At 52.2% G+C, this 18,445-nt stretch overlaps 7 protein-coding genes across 7 annotated transcripts; 4 read left to right on the plus strand and 3 right to left on the minus strand.

Moving 5' to 3' along the window:
* Window positions 1–787: 787 nt before the first annotated feature.
* COCCADRAFT_85088 (uncharacterized protein) lies at window positions 788–1,760 on the minus strand (the record flags this gene model as incomplete). Its single annotated transcript, XM_007709911.1, has 3 exons — window positions 788–1,296; window positions 1,347–1,553; window positions 1,601–1,760. 3 exons carry the CDS (start codon window positions 1,758–1,760, stop codon window positions 788–790), a joined length of 876 nt encoding a protein of 291 aa, XP_007708101.1.
* A 577-nt stretch (window positions 1,761–2,337) lies between these two features.
* Window positions 2,338–4,455, plus strand: COCCADRAFT_85134 (uncharacterized protein; the record flags this gene model as incomplete). Its single annotated transcript, XM_007709912.1, has 8 exons — window positions 2,338–2,464; window positions 2,517–2,597; window positions 2,659–2,866; window positions 2,934–3,541; window positions 3,593–3,654; window positions 3,701–3,791; window positions 3,841–3,886; window positions 3,936–4,455. The coding sequence occupies 8 exons, from the start codon at window positions 2,338–2,340 to the stop codon at window positions 4,453–4,455; spliced, it is 1,743 nt and encodes a 580-aa protein (XP_007708102.1).
* A 627-nt stretch (window positions 4,456–5,082) lies between these two features.
* On the minus strand, window positions 5,083–5,968 carry COCCADRAFT_33145 (uncharacterized protein; the record flags this gene model as incomplete). Its single annotated transcript, XM_007709864.1, has 2 exons — window positions 5,083–5,692; window positions 5,781–5,968. The coding sequence occupies 2 exons, from the start codon at window positions 5,966–5,968 to the stop codon at window positions 5,083–5,085; spliced, it is 798 nt and encodes a 265-aa protein (XP_007708054.1).
* Window positions 5,969–6,518: 550 nt separating this feature from the next.
* Window positions 6,519–8,088, plus strand: COCCADRAFT_33146 (uncharacterized protein; the record flags this gene model as incomplete). Its single annotated transcript, XM_007709865.1, has 2 exons — window positions 6,519–7,172; window positions 7,228–8,088. 2 exons carry the CDS (start codon window positions 6,519–6,521, stop codon window positions 8,086–8,088), a joined length of 1,515 nt encoding a protein of 504 aa, XP_007708055.1.
* A 445-nt stretch (window positions 8,089–8,533) lies between these two features.
* On the minus strand, window positions 8,534–9,833 carry COCCADRAFT_33147 (uncharacterized protein; the record flags this gene model as incomplete). Its single annotated transcript, XM_007709866.1, has 3 exons — window positions 8,534–9,333; window positions 9,440–9,626; window positions 9,801–9,833. The coding sequence occupies 3 exons, from the start codon at window positions 9,831–9,833 to the stop codon at window positions 8,534–8,536; spliced, it is 1,020 nt and encodes a 339-aa protein (XP_007708056.1).
* Window positions 9,834–11,270: 1,437 nt separating this feature from the next.
* COCCADRAFT_1487 (uncharacterized protein) lies at window positions 11,271–14,784 on the plus strand (the record flags this gene model as incomplete). The annotated part of the gene is made up of 5 exons (XM_007709823.1): window positions 11,271–11,612; window positions 11,662–13,077; window positions 13,132–13,399; window positions 13,446–13,933; window positions 13,984–14,784. 5 exons carry the CDS (start codon window positions 11,271–11,273, stop codon window positions 14,782–14,784), a joined length of 3,315 nt encoding a protein of 1,104 aa, XP_007708013.1.
* A 1,301-nt stretch (window positions 14,785–16,085) lies between these two features.
* COCCADRAFT_22804 (uncharacterized protein) lies at window positions 16,086–18,431 on the plus strand (the record flags this gene model as incomplete). The annotated part of the gene is made up of 2 exons (XM_007709845.1): window positions 16,086–16,224; window positions 16,468–18,431. The coding sequence occupies 2 exons, from the start codon at window positions 16,086–16,088 to the stop codon at window positions 18,429–18,431; spliced, it is 2,103 nt and encodes a 700-aa protein (XP_007708035.1).
* Window positions 18,432–18,445: the final 14 nt, after the last annotated feature.

Below are 18,445 nucleotides of genomic sequence, written 5' to 3' on the forward strand. Positions count from 1 at the left end.
ATGCCTACCTGCCTGCACAGCGATCGGCGCTCCTCGCCCGCACTCACCATACTCGTCCTTTTCGCGCATTCCGTCACTCACTCCATCTTCGCATGAGCAGTCTCGCCACAACCCTCCGACCACTGCGTCCGCTGCAACATGATCATCACAGCGGAGCCTGGTCTGGCGTCCCCTCTGCGCAAAACATGCCTGTGACAGGCCAAGCCACACGCATGAACGCTGCCCTACACTCTCGAAACACGCTCATTTGCTGACCTGCCCGCCCTGCTCGACAAGTGCAACTCGACCCGACCTGGATCAATATACCTGCAAACGCCGCCAGCAGCCTGAACCCTGTTGCTGTACTTACATGCGCCTGCTTAGCTAATGCTCCATCGCTAGTTAGTTACTTTAGGTGCTGACCACCTTGTTGAATCAAAGTATCACAGGGCCTGCTCCTGGCCGTCGCACGGGGCAGTAGTTGTGCGAAAGGGCCCCCTTTTTGCTGCCCGCTGGTGGCGCATGCACACGCTTTGCTCATGGAGAGATGAATCAGCAAAGCCGGCCGTTGACGCCATGCTGTATACACAAAGCCACCACAAACTATCCCATCTATCAATGTTCCGTGTTGCGTGTCGCGCGATTCGTGCACACTATCTATGTCACTCTCCATGCTATGGCCTGCGAAACATCAAACCTCCCCCAATCCATCCATCCACTCGCCATGTTTCCATCCAAGGCATAATCCGCACATGTCCTAAACACTCGACTTCTAGAAACCCACCCAGCACAGCCGTAAACCCCTACTCTACTTGTCAAGCCCTCTAGCCTTGACAAACTTTGCAATCTGATCTTTGCACGTCTTGTCCGTGTATGATTCCCACACTTCGTACAGCGATATCAGCTCTTGGGTGCATTCGACAACAGCTTCGATATCCACATTGCTCTCAGCAAGCCAGTCGACTAACTTTTGGATCCGCGCCTGCATTCCTTGCCCGCCTCGGGCGTTGCCCAGCGTTTGAAGTGCGTTGTTCATCCCCACTGCATTGACCTGCGAGCCGATCGGTTTCAACACGACTGCTAGGAACATTGCTGTAATGGCAATCACGTGCGGTGCGTGCAGCAGAGGCAGGTCTGTGAGATAGTGGTCGTTGATGATTGACCATGCAAGCGCATTCTCTTCCTGCGTTAGTTGGAATTGGGTTTGCAGTTCAGCGAGGCTGCGGTATGGGTGATGGAGTATCAACTGCGAGTTCATCTCTGATATCAGCGAGAACTCGCACTCGCCAATTTTAGATACATCGTTGAACGAAGTATCTGTAACACTGTCAGAAATTGTTTCGGTATGCGTTTGGTCATCATGTTACCCCAGCAGTGCCGCGCTTCTGCCAGCACCATCCTGATGTGCTGTGGGCATTCCTCCATCTTGCAGGCCAGGTACAAGGCTGTTGCCAGCACAAGCGCCGGGTTCGTCCGCCGTATCTCAACTTTGGTGTAGAAACGCCGAACATAGACCTGTGCAGTAGCCAAGGCCTGCTGCCGGACACCTAGGGGCCTTGCCATCTTCGACAGTTCTGTAACACATCAGCACTGGTTACAGACGCGCCGCACAAAGACTTACGGTGAGAGAAGTAGATACTCAGATGTCTCCGGTCCGGAAGGGGATACAGGTTAACGAGATTTCTTTCTGCATCTTCCATTCGCTTTCGCTCTAGCGCTAGGTCTTGCTTCGTAAACGTCCAGAACTTCCGCTGGGTAGACTCCCAGTAGCTGGATGACATGTTGGATATCTGCTTTGCCAAGTCTTTGCGTGTGTGTGCTAAATAATCATATAAGGATTTGTGGGAGTCACGGTGTACGCCTTGCTCTTTGATTTGTTTAGTATGTGTTACAGGAGGTTGTGAGGAACTGTCCTCCCGGCTGGTGTTTTTGTCAAGCCGAAGGTTAGTACGACGTTACGAGGCAACAATAGACCAGAATAACAGCACTGGTCGAGCACAGCGGAGTTTTGACTTTTACAGGACTCGTCTAACAATACATGAGATAAGAGCAGTTTGCACGATAGTGATGGAACGGGACAGAAGCGGTAGTTGTGTATGGATGCAGATCCAATCATGTGTGAGCTAAAGCCGGGGGTTGTCGTGGCTTCCTTCGGCGTCGCGGTCTGTCAGCCTAACCTCTTTTAGCGAACCTCTCCAAGCTTTGAGACTGACCTCATACCCCACGTTCGAGTCCTACAAGCTTGTATCCTACCCGCCAGTCATTCTACCCGTAATCTGCCTCGTCCCGGTGTCGATAGCCGCCCTCCCTCGCGTGTCGCGACCTCAGCCATGATAGACCGAAGATAGTAGGACGACAATGGACACACAAAGCGCAAGCGTAACCGACGCCAGGGTGGACAAACTATGGTCGACACTCGACACGCGCAAGCAGGGCCACCTTGACCTGGCCGGTCTCAAAAAGGGCCTGCGAAAGCTGGATCACCGTAAGGGTCGACACTTCGCACTTTCGTCCCTTTTGCTAAGAGGATACTGTAGCCTTAAAAAATGCGGACCAGCTCTTGGATGAGGTGATGGAGGCTGTCGATACAGACGGAAACGGAAGGATCTCATACAACGGTCAGTCCTCTTGACACGAACCTGCGCAATACCTGAGCCCTGCTGATCCGCTGCCTTGCAGAGTTTCGCACATTTGTACACGAGACCGAAAAAGAACTCCGCCACCTCTTCCAAACTATCGACTACAACCACGACGGAAAGTTGTCAAAGGAAGAGCTGCGCTCTGCATTGAGGACCGCTGGTCTCACGGTTCCCAATCGCAGCCTTGATACCTTCTTCGCTGAAGTAGACACGAACAATGACGGGGTTATCAGTTTCGAGGAATGGCGGTACGTAACTGACTTCGCCGCTACCGGAAGCCTGGCATCTGCGCAAGTATGCTGACCGGCTCAAAAGGGACTTTCTTCTTTTCATACCCGTCAGTGAGCCGTCGCTGGGCGCCGTCATGTCCTATTTCTCCGCCACGATGAAAGTCAACCAAGAGGGCGATGTCCTTATAAGTGATGACACAATCCAAGGCTTAGGTACTGCACAGCGTTTTCTTCGTTTTCTATTTGGTTCCCTATTTCTTGTAGCGCATACACCGCCCTACAAACCCCTTGCACCAGAACATCACGCGCCGCTCGATGTGGAATCACCTTCGAGTTCGGCGCTTGCCTCCCCAGACACCCTCCCGCCACGATCTGATGACGAGAAGACCAAGTCTTCTGTCAAAGAGATACAGGCAGGCATCATAGAGAGCTTAGGAACCATGCTGATTGCTTGTGTTCCCAATCCAGGCTATTTCGTGGCGGGAGGCATCGCAGGCATTGTTTCTCGTACCTCTACTGCTCCCCTCGATCGTTTAAAAGTCTACCTCATAGCCCAGACTAGTGTGGCGGAAGAAGCCGTCGTCGCAGCGAAACATGGCAACATTGTCAAGGCTGCCATGAACGCTTGGAGACCACTTGCGACCGCCACCAAGGAGCTATGGCAGGCTGGCGGCATGCGTAGTCTGTACGCTGGTAGGTGTTCCAGACAGCCTTCAATTGGCTTAGACTGACAAGGCATGCCAGGCAATGGCTTGAACGTGGTCAAGGTGATGCCAGAATCAGCCATTAAATTCGGCTCTTACGAGGTAAATATACTTGAAAGTAAACACAACGCACTCCTAACTTGCCCAGGCTGCAAAACGCATCTTTGCTAAGATCGAAGGACATAATGACCCTGCAATCATACACTCGTGGTCAAAGTTCGTCGCTGGAGGTCTTGCTGGTAGGTGCCACGATGGTGTGTTGAAGATGCAGAAGCTAAACAGTTGTAGGAATGGTCTCACAATTCGCTGTCTATCCCATTGATACCTTGAAATTGTGGGTAAACATCAATTGTTAGGCACTATAACAAGCTAACTATCTACAGCCGCATGCAATGCGAGACTGTCTCTGGCGGTTTACATGGTAATCGCCTAATCTGGGCCACAGCAAAGAAGATGTGGACCACTGGCGGCATTGCCGCATATTACCGTGGGTTACCCATGGGCATTTTTGGCATCTTTCCGTATGCGGCACTTGACTTGGGCACATTTGAGTACCTCAAACGCTACGTGGCCCGGCGCAATGCTAAGAGGCTTGGATGCCACGAGCAAGACGCGGAACCCGGCGGCTTCATGACGGCAGCTATTGGTGGATTCTCTGGCGCGTTTGGAGCCAGTGCCGTTTATCCGCTCAACCTCCTCCGAACACGACTACAAAGCCAAGGTACTGTGCTGCATCCCAGGACGTACACTGGTATTATGGACGTAACGAGGCAGACGATTGCTGGTGAGGGTGTGAGGGGACTGTTCAAGGGCCTCACACCGAACCTGCTCAAGGTTGTTCCTGCTGTCTCAATCACGTACGTTGTATATGACAAGTCGAAAAAGACCATTGGCCTGCCATGAGCGGATGTGGGGAATGAAGGCCTTGGGCTACCCGACACTGTGAAGTGCTCGGCTATGAAGGATCAAGGCTTGACCACATGAGTGGGCGAATGGCCACGTAGCCGTACCCTAGAGGCACACCAAGGCAGAAGTCATGTGTTAGTCTAATACACATTTGGAATCCTAGGATCCTACAAGCAACTTGATGGAGAGGAAGAGAAGGAGAGAGACAGTTTATTTTTCGTTTGCATATATCAAGACAATGATACCCCCTCCTTTAGCTTGCAAACATGGTATAAGTTGCAGCATCATCAATCACTATTCTATTCAAACATTTTGAAGGGTACAAAAGAGTATTGGGTATGCAGGCGGCATGAGCCTTTGAAGGGGGAATAGGCAAACATGTAGCAAAATAAACCAAGGAGAAGAATGACCAAGTATTGCTAGTTGCACATAAGTGGATGTGTTGTTACTACAAAGATGATGAAAGTGTCTATAGAAGAAAAAGATAACACTGGTGAAAAAAATGACTACGAGTAGATTTGCCCACGCAGTCCCCCTCAAAAAAAAACGCCATTACTATGCTATTGGCAGAATAAGTCTTCTAGAAGAGAAAGAAACAAGAAAAGAAAAGAAAAAGGCAACTCTCTACTTTGTAATGATGATCAACAGCACAAGAATGACAATAAGCACGATAATAACGGTCAAACTCCAATTCTCCTTTGCCTTTCTGGAAAAGCGATCGAGGCGACCACGCGCGCGATTGAACTGGGCCTGGTGCCTATCGACACCCTCCTCGACATCGTCAAGCAGCATGACGTGGTCGTCTAGCTCCTGGCCAATCTGCATGCTAAGCTCGCGCTGGCGGCCGATGCTGGCACCGAGGCGGTCGAGCTGGTCATCCTGGTCGCGCAGGACTTGGCTGTGGTACTCGTGGATCTGCTGGTTATCGAGGTGGGAATGGTCGGGTGCGGCGTCGGCATCTGACGAAGGGTCGTCGCGGTAAGGGAAGAGGGCTGCGCGGTTGGCGGCGTCATTGTCGTCGTCTTCTGCGTCGGTGAAGCGGACGGATTTGGATGATCTGGTGGTGGTGGTGGACTTCTTCTGGGCAGCGCTAAAGTCCGAGGCGAGAGATGGGTCGTTGGGGGTTGTGAGGGTGGCGGACGACGAGGATGACGAGGCGCTGGCGGAATGGTCGAACTGCGCGCTGAGTTCGGCTAGTTGGGTGCGTAGGCGGGGCAGTTGCGATGTTATGGATCTAGGAGGCGGGACATGTGTTGGCAAGATGAAGGGCGCATATACGGTATGGATCCAGCCAAGGGGGGTGTGTGAGTTGGGTTGCTTACTCGTCTGATGTGTCCTCGACTTGCGACTCAAGGGATTCAATGCCGGACCGCAATTGCTCGAGCGAGCGCGAGATCTGGCCATCCTGGCTGTTGGAGGGGAGGTTGAGGGAGAGGGCGCGTTGGCGCTCGAGCAGGGAGAGTTTGATGTGGTCGGCTAGGAGGAACAGCTGGGGAGGATTGGTAGCCATGGTTGCTTGTTGTGGTGGTGGTGTTGATGGTGATGGTGATGATGGTAGTGGTTGGTGGATGGCTGGTGGTTGCCGGGTGCGCGGGATGCGGCGCTACGGGAACCAGCAAAGGGCGTCAATGCTGCTGGAGGGTGATATAATAATACCACGACCTGAGGCACCCGCGCCAGAGAGCCGGACGGAATTAATGCACGGGATGATGGTTGGGCGGGTGGAGACAAGGCTGGTGCTTCTGGTCTGCCTCTAGGAGCGGACCGCTGACGACAAGTCCGCTCCACCTGCACGTGGCCGGGGGCTGGAGACGCCCGATTGGCGGGGACGAGGATCAAGTTACCATGTACACCCATTGCCCGCATGCTCCCTCTAGTTTCGGGACCATGTGCATTCCTGACCGCCATCCATGATATTTGCTTCTGGCGCTGCCCTGCTTGGGAGATAATAAAACCACGCGCCAGGCCCTACATTGCTCCAACCCCCACCACCGCCCACTCCGCTACTGCCACCACCTATCCTCCTCCTCTCCAGCCTATCCCCGCCGCCGCCCCCAGCCATGCCTTCGCCCGGTCCTATCCCGTTTCCAGCAGACCGGCGGTCGTCGCGCTCGTCCAGCGCCGCCAACGAGCACGATGAGAGAATGACGGTCGGTGGCCCTCCTGGCAGTCCTTCGCCTTTGGCTCTTCGTGTGTCAAACTCACCCTCATCCAAGCGCCGACAGAGTCGCATCGTCAAGGTCCCGCCCGAATTCCAGAACCTCGAATACCTCACCGAACCCGACAGCAACCTCGTCTGCCTCATCTGCCACACACCCTTTGATAAGCCCGTCCAGCTGTCGTGCGAACACTACTTTTGCCGCGACTGCCTCGACCATGCGTGGGCGCCCCAGCAACACACCCGCCGAACCTGTCCCACGTGCCGCCATGCTGTCGAGACGGATCAGGATATACGCCCAGTGCCCAAGATTGTCGAGACTATGCTTGACGAGTTGGTGGTCAAATGTCCAAACACAAAGGCTGGCTGCAACTGGCAGGCCCAGCGTGTCAACGTGCGCGACCACGTCATGCTGTATTGCGAATACACTCCCGTCATGTGTTCAGCAGTAGACTGCCGCTTGCCTACAACCCAGAAAGACTTCCACAAAGGTTGTCTGCACTACACAGTGAGCTGTGAAGACTGTCATACTTCGCTCATGAAGAGGGATCTCGAGGTAAGTCTGGTCGATGACTATGCCTATGCGGCGGCTACTTACTATTGTCACACAGGAGCACCAGCGAACTTCCTGCGCAAATCGCATCACATCCTGCACATTATGCTCGGCCGAAGTGCTTCGTCTAGACCTCAAGCCTCACATTAACAACGACTGCCCCAAGCATGTTATCTCATGCCAAGGAACAATTGTGGGCTGCAAGTTCCACGCCGAGCGTGCCCAAGTCATCGCGCATGAAGCCGCTTGTCCAATGGCAACAATGGCGCCTCACTTCCGCGAGCAGCAAGCCAGGATTGAGAGGAATGAAGCGCGTATGGAGCCCCTCACGAGGAAGGTTGGCATCCTCGAAGACGGCCTCACCAACATCACAAACTATCTGTACCCCGCCAATGGAAACGATACTTCTTTCCCAGTCACGGATCCCTTGAATGCCAATGACACTGACCCTCAAGCACCAACCCCCGACTTCCGGCTGCCACCAGCCTCGTTTCCACCAGTTCCACCCACAACCGATGGCAACGCTGCCCAACCACCTTTCGATTCACAGATCCACCATCTACTCACACTACACGACTCCCTCCGCGAGGAAGTATCTCGCATCGCCAATGCCCTCACCGACCTCGACGGGCGCACAAACATGATGATCATCAACGAGAGCCAGCGCACCAAAGACGAGATGCTGCACGTCAACGCGGCTATCAGCAATATGCGCATGCATCTGCAGTGGGTGGTTAGCGCGACGCTCCAGCAACGCTCTAATGCCGCTGGCAACTCCAGAACCCCAGGTACCACAGCCGCAACTGCAAGCGGCAGCAACCCAACGCGCGCCACTGGCACTAGGCCCGGCCCTAGTGTCATGTCTCAAGGCCCCTTCCGACGCCTCAGCGATACAAACAGACAGGACACTAAGTTGTAGTCGTTTGACGTGGGAGTTTGTTTTCTTTTGTCCATCGTCTTGTTTCTGGTTGAAGAGCGGTCTACGCTATGGCATGATTTAACGAAAAGTGAGATTCTGGGCGTTTTAAGGTAAAGAGACGGAATGCATGAGTAGCAGTATGCTCCTTTCCCCGTAGGTTTTGGGCGAATTTCTTTCTTGGGGTGTTATGGGACCAGGCTTACGACGTGACATGTAGATATACCCCCCTTTTTTTCCTCTCCCTTTCTCCTGTATAGGTCTACAGTGGAGATAGATATTTTATGGACAGTAGAAGAAAAAAAGTACTGTTAGCCATGAATGAAAAAAAATAATTCAAACATCATACGATATGGAACATTCATTTCATCTGAGATTGTCTAAAGCCCGGGTGTTCTGTTTCTACGTAAAGACATGTCATATCTCTTTTCATGCCCAACAATCACATCTACATCAAATCCTCTTCACTAATCTCATCGCCTCGCCGACTAGCAAGATACACCCTCCCCGTCTCATACGCCCCCAAATACAATCCCGCACCCACAAACGTCCACACAGCCCTCAACGCACCACCTCTCCACAACCCCTTCACCCCCTTCTCCGCCACAATCTCCCTCCCAATCCCCCAACTACTCTTCTTTCCCCCCTCACCCCCTTGCATCAAATCCTTCGCCGCACTCTTAATCCCCTCCTTCGCCGCCTTCCCTTCCGCACCCTTCGTCTCCCCCGGTCCCTCGCCCGCTGCGAGCATAATCCGCGTCTTAACCACATCAATCGGCGTTGTAATCACCGCTGCCACAGCCCCAGCCGTGCCCGCACTAAACGCAGTAATACACCCGCTCTCCACAATCGTACCGCGTGTTAATCCGCGCTCATCGCGGTGCTGCTTTATCGCCTCTTTCAAGCGTTCTAGCAGCGGAAATTGCATTGCTGAAAAAGGTAAGTTGCGCCCTGCGAGTGCGGTGTAGCCGCGCCAGAGGGCGAGGGGGTTGGAGCGGAATTTCGAGAGGGTTTGGAGAGTTGCGTTTGTTGAGGATGAGGAGGTGGTGGAGGAGGAAGATGAGACCATTTGTGCGTTTTGCTTTATTACTTCTGCGGGGGTGAGGATGGCGCAGGAGACGAGTTCGGCGAGGGAGGAGGCTGAGGCGTGGATTAAGGGTGTGGGGAGGAGGCCGTTAGGGGAGGTGGTGGTGTTTAGACGGGTGAAGAGTGATTTTGTGCGTTCGTAGGTTGTGAAGAATGCTCCTGCTTTTTTGTGGAGTTAGATTTACGAGGGATTAAGAGTTTTTGAGGGCTCATGTTTGGAGGACTGGAGAGATGATGAAGGGAGTAGAAGTGAATGCATGTTTCTTACATGAAGGTAGTGTAGCTATTATCACACTACCAATTCCTTGATATACGCCACGAAACAAAGCCGGGTTCGGCTTTCCCGTCTGCGGATTCGTATACACTTTTGCATAGTTGGGCGATTGAATGCGTGTTTTCAATGTATCAAGCGGATACACAAGGAGATCGACTGTAAAGGCTGCAATTGCGCCTGCCTAGAGTTTCTTTTTGTCAGTCTTCGGATTATCACCATATACTCTTGTCGATTCATTTAAAATATCTCGTTTCATGATTCCTTGTTATATGTCGCCTACCTACTACGAGTCTAGATGAATGTATAGTGGTGCGCATGCAAGGAATGCATTACAACAAGGTAATCAGTCACTTACAATTAAGATGTCTGAGTTGGAATTCCCCGACATTTGCAACGACCTGAAGCTTGTTTCTCCCCGTCCCTCAAAATATGATGGTGCTATTGGTACAGAACAGGATGTTGCGCGTAATTTTTTGGGAGTTGATCTGCAGGGTCCTGGATAAGTATGTACTACGTCATCGGTGATGCTCTCGGTGCGCACGCAATTATACATTACGAGGACATTTTTTTAGTAAGAATACATGTGACAATTAAATCTTGAAATTCATTCCTTGATCGGGTTTCCCTGATGAGAAATACATTAGAAGGGTAGATAGGATTGTCCATATCTAGACCAGCCTTTCTTGCAGATTGTATCCCTACTTGTTATTGCATTGCCGCTTCGGAAATTATGTTATCAACTGCAGATTATTGAAAAAAAAACGAGTACGGATAGCAGGACATTGTGACGAGATCTTAATTCCAAATTCAGAACCACATGCTCACGAACAGCGCTACCCACAATCTCTGTGGTCATGTAAAAAATAACGCTTTGTCGCCATGACACAACCCACGCAACCCTGCCATACAGGCTGATTAACCTGCAAAAAAAGAACCTGGGGTATCTGACTGAAGCCAGACGAATGCTGATGAGAGTGGGACTCGAACCCACGCCACTTTCGTGACCAGGAATATGATGTTAAGAAGACCTTAACCTGGCGCCATAACCAACTCGGCCATCTCACCGTAAAGGATTTGATGGAAGTTTGGGCAAATGCAATCAAAATATCGTCAGTGGAAATCTTAGAAAACGAAAAAGGCAGGCTGCATGGCCTTTTTGGTACTGGGCATCCCTACGTTCGCCAAGCTCAATACACTTCCTTCAACACTATCATTCTCGATATCGCGCGGGATTCCCCAAACATGGTTGACGTATCAATTGGAAAATTTGACACAGAGTAAACATATGACAGAGATTCTAGTTATCATGAATCCAGTATTTCAAGGTTCTCAGAAAACATGATTGGTGTGCTCTGTTGACTTGTGGACTGGTAAACTACTTTGGCCTTCTTGCACTCCCCAGAAATCTTAGAATATGACGGCCGCAAGCTTTTGCAGCGCCTACGCGCACATGAGTGCGAACATCATCCATTCGAGAGTGCTCTAATGGCTGCCGGCTACTTCTTGCAGTCATGCCTGCAATACCACCTTCCTAACTGCGCCGGGAGCCCTGAGGTAGCACAAACATAAAAAACATGGGATGTGCAACCCCGCCAATTTGATTGACCCTTGCTATCGCTGTGTTGATTGTCCTATCTAAGCACGGACCGGGCAGCCACAACTGTGCCGGACTGGTGCTGCGCCTCGCGTGGACCATCAAGCTCAACATCAGACACCACAGCCACCTTACCCTGCATCTAGCCAGCTAGCATGAGCTTCGTGAAGCACACATCCCCGCAGTGAGGTGGGCGCGCGCAAATGCAGCCATCGCTTGCGGTAAAGCGCCATGACGTATTGGCCTATCTCGTCGCCCTCCGTCTTCGCGGCTACTAAACGTACGGACCTAGGGCGCCCACATGTCTCCAACGATGGCTTAGAGCGCAAGCAATCAGGCGACCAACACACCGAACCAGACCGTGTTGCAGAGTCTCAGCCAAAGGAAAAGAAGGCTACGAACAATACAAGCGGAGCAGAAAAGAAGGAAGATGGGGAGCTGTCGCGACAAGCTGCTCCGAGTCCGCCGGTAGAGGACGATATCCATGGAACCATTGTTGCTATCAGAGTGACTAGGAGTGGTCACTTGTTTGCAACCCTCACAAAAACAACACTCACAGTCTGGCAGACAAAGGTACCATGTGCTTGCCTCTTTGGTCGGCCTTCACTGATACATCCCATAGCCTACCGTTGTTTTGGCTTCTGTGTTACGCTCCGAACAATCCGTCAAAACATACGGCCCCAACACCGATGTGCTCGTTCGCCCCGATTCTCAGATATTCGTCGTACAAACCACGCTCGGATTTTTGATTACGTATTCCCTTGCGACAGATCGTGCTTCGCGTGTCTACAAAACCCAATTCACAAACACACACGGAGGACACGCGAGAAGAAGCAGTGCAATCACTGGCTTCAAGATACAACGGCAGCATGAGGCCAATGCGGGGCCAGGAGAGGGCAATGGCTTGAGAGAGCTCAGCCTGCGTTTCCGCATGGTTATACGGGTCGATGCTGGGATAATACGAGCCCTGGCCCTAGACGAGGAATTAATTGTTGCAACGGAGAAGCCTGCTGCTATACAATGCATTCGATGGGCGCCAGACAGCACTGGAAATCAAACAAGCACCGAGTTGTTATCCAAGATGGCGTGGATTGGAAAAAAGACGACACTACGTGATTTGGTTCATGATCGACCTATGAACATATCCTGTTGGATTACAAATGATGGCCAGGCATTTGCTGTTCAAAAAGTCGCGAAAAAGGATAGCGAGGATCCCAGTCTTTTCCGTGGCCATGGCTTCCACACGCCCGAGGTAGATGCGGACAAAGGAATCAAGGCTGCGATCAATGCGCGGTTCTCTCTACTTGCGGTTGGCAGCGCCAGTGGCGAGATATATGTGTATACGGCAAAAGACTACACAGGCAACATTCCTCTCTCGCACAAGCTACGTCCGAATGTGACATCGCCTGGGCAGTTGACTATTTTGACCTACTCGCCAGATGGGTACTGTCTGTTTGCTGGTTACGAAAACGGCTGGGCAATGTGGAGTGTATACGGTAAACCCGGTGCTACTAGCTTTACCGCAGACAGGACGCTCTCCGAGACAAACAAAGAAGGTTGGCTTCTTGGCATCAAGGAAGCCTTTTGGATCGGCGGGGGAGCTGAGCTCTTGATGTTGGCCAACAACGATAATCGTCTATATACCATGGAAATGGCTCGAAGCGCGGTTACTGGTTGCTTCTCATCTGCCAATGTATCACGGTCCTTGATGCAGACCAGCACTGGCTTCATGATCTATCGTGGCTACGACCTCCCAGACCTCACGACCATATCGGCTGATGTCTCTTTGTGGCATCATGTACAGGTCCCTGCGGCTTATCTTGTCGACCAGTGGCCAATCAGAAGTGCAGTCATCTCAAACGATGGGCGATACGTCGCAATCGCAGGGAAAAGAGGACTTGCACATTACAGTGTGAATAGCGGACGATGGAAAATGTTTGACGATCCGTTTGGCGAGAACGAGTTTATTGTTCGAGGAGGAATGTGCTGGTTTCAGCATGTTCTGATTGCAGCGGTTGAATGCCAAGAATCTCACGAGGTACGATGAATGTGGGACGGTTTTGCTGACGCATACTGACTTGGTCATACCTAGATTCGAGTGTATTCTCGCGAGGCGGCTCTGGAAAAAGGCCGCATCATGCATGTGCAGAAGCTCCCTGCACCAATAGTTTTGATTGCGCCCTCAGGAGAGGATTCGCTCCTGGTCTACACATACGAAAACGTCTTGTACCACTACGTTATCAGTGTCGCAGATGCCAGTGTCAAACTAGTTCAAGTTGGTCAAATTGCACTGCACGGTATTATCCGTGCGCCTCCGCGAGTGCGAGCACTCAGCTGGATTTTGCCTGAAGACCAGATGCGTAAGTTCTTTCAGAGCATGGTTCTACAGAATCTAACGTGGCTTAGACAGCGGAGACCCATCGCAAGACGTGTCGGTTGCCACAATATTGTTCCTTGTGGATGGTAAACTTGTGCTACTGCAGCCAACTACAACAGAAGTCGGCGGGCTCAAGTATGAAATGCGTATCATTGCGCAGAACGTAGAGACGTATGCACTCATGCGCGACCACCCTGCGTTTGCACTGGACAAGCAAGCCGACTCCCTACCGCCAAGCCCTTTAGTAGGACTCACAATGGAGGGTATGCATGGCCATGATTTGCGCGATTCACTGTGGTTCTTTGATGGCCAAGATATGCGGGTGTGGATCGATATGCAAGATGTACTGGCTTCTGCATCTCCTGAGATAGGCAGAGAGCTGCCTACACCTGTGCAGATTCCGGTCGATTTCTACCCGCTATCCGCATTGATCAATAAAGCCATAGTATTTGGTGTTGAGTCGGAGTTGATCCAGCGCAGAGACACAAACTTTGCCTTCCTGCGCTTCGGAACGAGGGTAAGCTGTTCCGTCTCTCTGTGTTCATGCCTTGCTGACATGTGTGGTAGACCCACTTGTTCCTTCCCGCACTGCTGCGCTCTCACCTGGCTCAGTTCAATCACCCTGCGGCTCTACATCTCAGCCATCATTACCAGCATCTGCTGTACTTTCCTCATGCTTTGGAAATCTTACTGCACGAAGTATTGGACGAAGAGGTTGACACACAACCGCCACTTGAACAAGCCCTCTTACCGAGCGTACTATCGTTTTTGAGTTCGTTCCCACAGTACCTTGATATCGTGGTGCAATGTACGCGCAAAACTGAAGTACGCTCCTGGAGAACTCTGTTCTCGAATCTACCACCGCCGGAAGAGCTATTCGAAGAATCGCTCCAAAAAGGTAATCTCAAGACTGCAGGTGGCTACTTACTTGTTCTTCACACGTTTGAAGAGCTGCGGTCGACGGGAGACCAGGTGGTGCGCTTACTGCAACGTGCCAAAGACGAAGGTGATTGGGAGCTGTGCAAAGAACTAGCGCGGTTTTTGATGGCTCTGGATGAATCTGGTGCGACGCTCCGTAGCACGCTGGAGCTTGTGGAGCTGAAGAGCCCATCAGCAGAGTCTGGGTTGGGCCAGCCCCATTTCACGTTTGATTCTACTCGTCTCAATGTGCCGTCGAGAGGGCGGGGCAATGGGCATCGTGCGTTAGGCGGATTAGGCGGAATAGGCGACGATTTTGGGGCGAACAGTACGAGCATCACGTCGGAAGAGAGCGATGGTGTTAGCCCTGGAGACGTTGGCGCGAGTGCTGGGAGGGCAAGCGGACAGCAAGCTCCCAGTGACTATTTTGGTCTTGGACTGAGCAATTGACGCCAGTAGCAACAGTCCCAAGAGGCTTGGTAGACAAGTCTATTAATACAACCATGTACAAAGTCCTTCTGTTGTATCACACGTCTAGCAGTGCTAAAGCCCGTGCTGTCAAAGGCAGACGGTCTAGCCCTGTGGAGTAGCTGAGGCTGCATCCACGATCCCAAAGTTGTGGTAGAGCTATAAGCATACCAATGACCTCACCCGCTCGCGCTCGTATGGACTCCACAGGGCTGCTTACGGCATTCGGCGCCAGATGAGTCGAAACGAGTGATTGGTAAGTAGGGCGGCCAACACGCCTATAGCAATGTGATTACACCCAGCCCAAGGCGTGGCGTACCCAACCTGCTGGTACGCCGGTAAGCGAACGTTGATGATATGATGGCATTGGTGAGTTTTTTGTGTCATTTGAGATTGCATTCTCGCTCGTATCTTGTGTACGTAAAGTCATGTTAACCATGTGCGCGTGTTTAAGCCAAGGATGCCTTTGTGACGCGAAAGGACCGGACCCGTGGCTCATCTGAGAGAGGTGTGTATAGATAAAGGGGGGGAGGGACGGCATTGGCGTTCCTTGGAGATGTCGCGGGGGTGTGGGTGTGGGTGTGTGTGTCGGAGGCGGTGAGACGGGTCTGATGTCTGGAGCGTTACATGGTGCGATTGGTGACAGGCTTTGCACGTGTGGCACGGCATCCAATGGGGGGTGTCGACCATGTTGCAGGGCGACCGACATTGATGGGCATCTGCACTGAGGCAGTCCAGGAGGCGCACTGCGCGGGCGCCAGAGCCATGGGCCGGCGGTCAGGCCAGCAATGTGCCTACGACCGAGCGTTGGCCTATGGTTCGTTCGCCCGCCCAGGTTGGCATCAGGAACACAGCCACGGACGGCCGCCATCCGCCATCCGCCATCCGCGGCCATGGCCTTTGTATCCCAGCGACACCACGTTGCCACGCGTTCCTCCAACATATGCTGCATGCCGCTCAAATTGCCTACTGCCTGCTTCACAGTGCAACACAAGGGGGCCCTTAGACGGCACGTCCTGCGCTTTGTGGAATGCTGGCTCAGCCTGACAGGCAAGGCAGAACAGGCACCTGCACGCCTACATATATGTCTTCATCAGGCCCCGTATTCCCTCAGCCCTACCTGATACTGACCGATCCCTCGACCGCCTCTCCTGCTTGCTGCTGATCAAACACATTTGCTGGTCTGATCGAGGAACCGCCCATTTTGCTTGCACCCTTTGCTTGACTTTTGTGCTGGGCAAACCCCCTCCCTTCCCTTTGGAGCATCGAGCTAGTCGACAACAATGACTGCCCCTCCAGCAGAGCCCTTCCTCTTCGCCGCCACACATCACATGCATTTCGCCTATCCCTCACCTGCATCCACCGTCGACTCGGACACGACCTTGCATTGCAGCCCTATGTCGCCACGTTCGGAGATCAAATGTAAGCGAAGCTCTCTTCGTCTTCACTGATAAGTCGGATGTGCGCACGTTGAGTGCACTACATGGGCAGCAAGCCTGCCATCACCATGCCGAGGTCTCGCTCTGTGCCTGCACCTGCACCTGCACCCGCACCCGCACCTATGTCCAATGCCAGTCCAACGCCACTCACTCACACGGACATGACTGCTCAGCATTGCCGTCCTATCGCCTCTTGTGTGGCAGCATATACTGACAGCACATGTAGCATTGCGTTCACGCAAGACGTCGAGCGTTTCGCCGACAGAATCACCATCTAGAGATGGAGGACTTTTGTGGATTGTCGCAAATGAACCCGCCAAGTTCAAATCAAAAGCCATCATGCATCAAGTGCGCCAAAAAGCCATGGTCAGCTATCTCGAGACTGGAAAAGGTCGAGGGGCTGCAAAGTCGAGGGCGGGTAGTGAAGCTTCCGACGAGTCGCATTCAGGCGAGGAGACTCAAAGTCGCCCAATCGCCCAACCCAAGAAAAAGACTAGCGGTCGAAAGAAGCCAGTTTCCCCTGATGTTTCTTCCAAATCAAAGAAGAAAGACGGCGACCACTCAAGTCCTGATGCTAGGATAGCAAAAGTAGAACCACAACCATCTACTGTCCCCCGAACGCCCATAGTTGTTCCTATAAACCCTCAAATCAACTATGCGTTTGACAAGCACAACATACCATTCAAATGGATAGGCATGAGCTTGGATCCCTTCGGAACCATGTTCCAATCGAGTAACCCACACGTTTCTGTCGAGAAGTTGAAGCACCACTGCAGGACGTACTTTGGCACACGAAGCCTTGGCCGAATATGGATACCAAAGTGCCTCGATCATCCTCACACTTTCCTTAGTACGCTGTTTATGGCATCTGCACATGACGATGTTATACGGCAGCGCGATGTCGAGAGTCTCGAAACTGCAGCATTGCGCCAAGACGTCGTGGAACTTATTGTAGACCAAATCAAGAAGTCCCAAACAAGGACAGATGACGCTAACATCATCGCGGTCAGTCAGCTCATTCTCGGTGAAGTCATTAGTCGGACAGAAATGAGTCTGGCTTATCATCAGGACGGCATGGAGAAGATGATTAAAGAGCGTGGTGGGCTAAACGAGTTGGGTGTAAATGGCTATCTGGCATCTGCAGTGTCTTGGGCACACCTGGCGACCGCGGTCCTGCGCGAAACAACACCTAGCGCAATGTATGTTGAGTACTGCGTCAACAATTCGACAAGGGAATACCCGCCTAATGTCACAGCCCCAGAGTCTCCACTCTACTGTCCTCGCGGGAAATATGTGACAGTCGAGGATTCACGGGCAGTCGCGTATCAGCCAAATACATTACAGCTCCTGAACGACATGCGAACATTGATTGAAGAATTTCTCGAGGAGTCGAAGGACGCTCAATGGAATTTGAACAAGCTTACAAGCATGACCTACCGCATCACCCAATACCCGGCCTTGGAACAAATGTCTAGCAACAACGTGCGTACACAAGAAGATTGGAAATACGAGGCAATACGGATTACTGCCGTTGTCCAAGCATACGCAATCAACAACCGAACCCAGCTGTCGGATGCCATTGCGCACGCGTGTCCAACGAGAAAAATGTCTACAATTTACACATCGTCACTGGCCTCGCAATCCAGTGAATCTCTACCTTCGCCCTTTGATGTTCCATACAGTACCCCGGATACGGATTACTCGACGAGTCCATCATTCGGTGGCTCATTCAGCTTTGGCTCTTCTGCACAACAGTCGAGCTTTCCCTTTGTTCACCGATCCTCGGACGCCTCAACCGCTTCACACCACCCATCATTTTCATCCCAATTATCTGTCTCAGCAGAGACACTGCGCAACCAACGGCGTTTCACCACACTCTCAGAGGTCAGGGAAGCACTGGAGAAATCCAACCTCTCCGACTGCTGGGGTGACATGGCTGGTGTACTTCTCTGGATCGGACTCGTCATGGGAGCCGCCAGTTACCACGAGAAAGACAAGGTGCTACGACGATACTTTTCCGCGCTCACGATACGAGCGTGCATCATGCTCTGCTTTGAGCATCCAGAGGCCATGCATGCTACCATGCTCAAGATGACGGCCGTGGTCGATGCGTTGCGAAACAAGGACGAGGTGCAGATTGCTACCAGTAGGAGAGAATTAGAGGCACCGCGCAAACGAACAAAGGCGTAAAAGAGAGAGGACAG

The sequence above is a fragment of the Bipolaris zeicola genome (assembly GCF_000523435.1).
Source record: "Bipolaris zeicola 26-R-13 unplaced genomic scaffold scaffold_12, whole genome shotgun sequence".
In the NCBI taxonomy this organism is placed as follows: domain Eukaryota; kingdom Fungi; phylum Ascomycota; class Dothideomycetes; order Pleosporales; family Pleosporaceae; genus Bipolaris; species Bipolaris zeicola.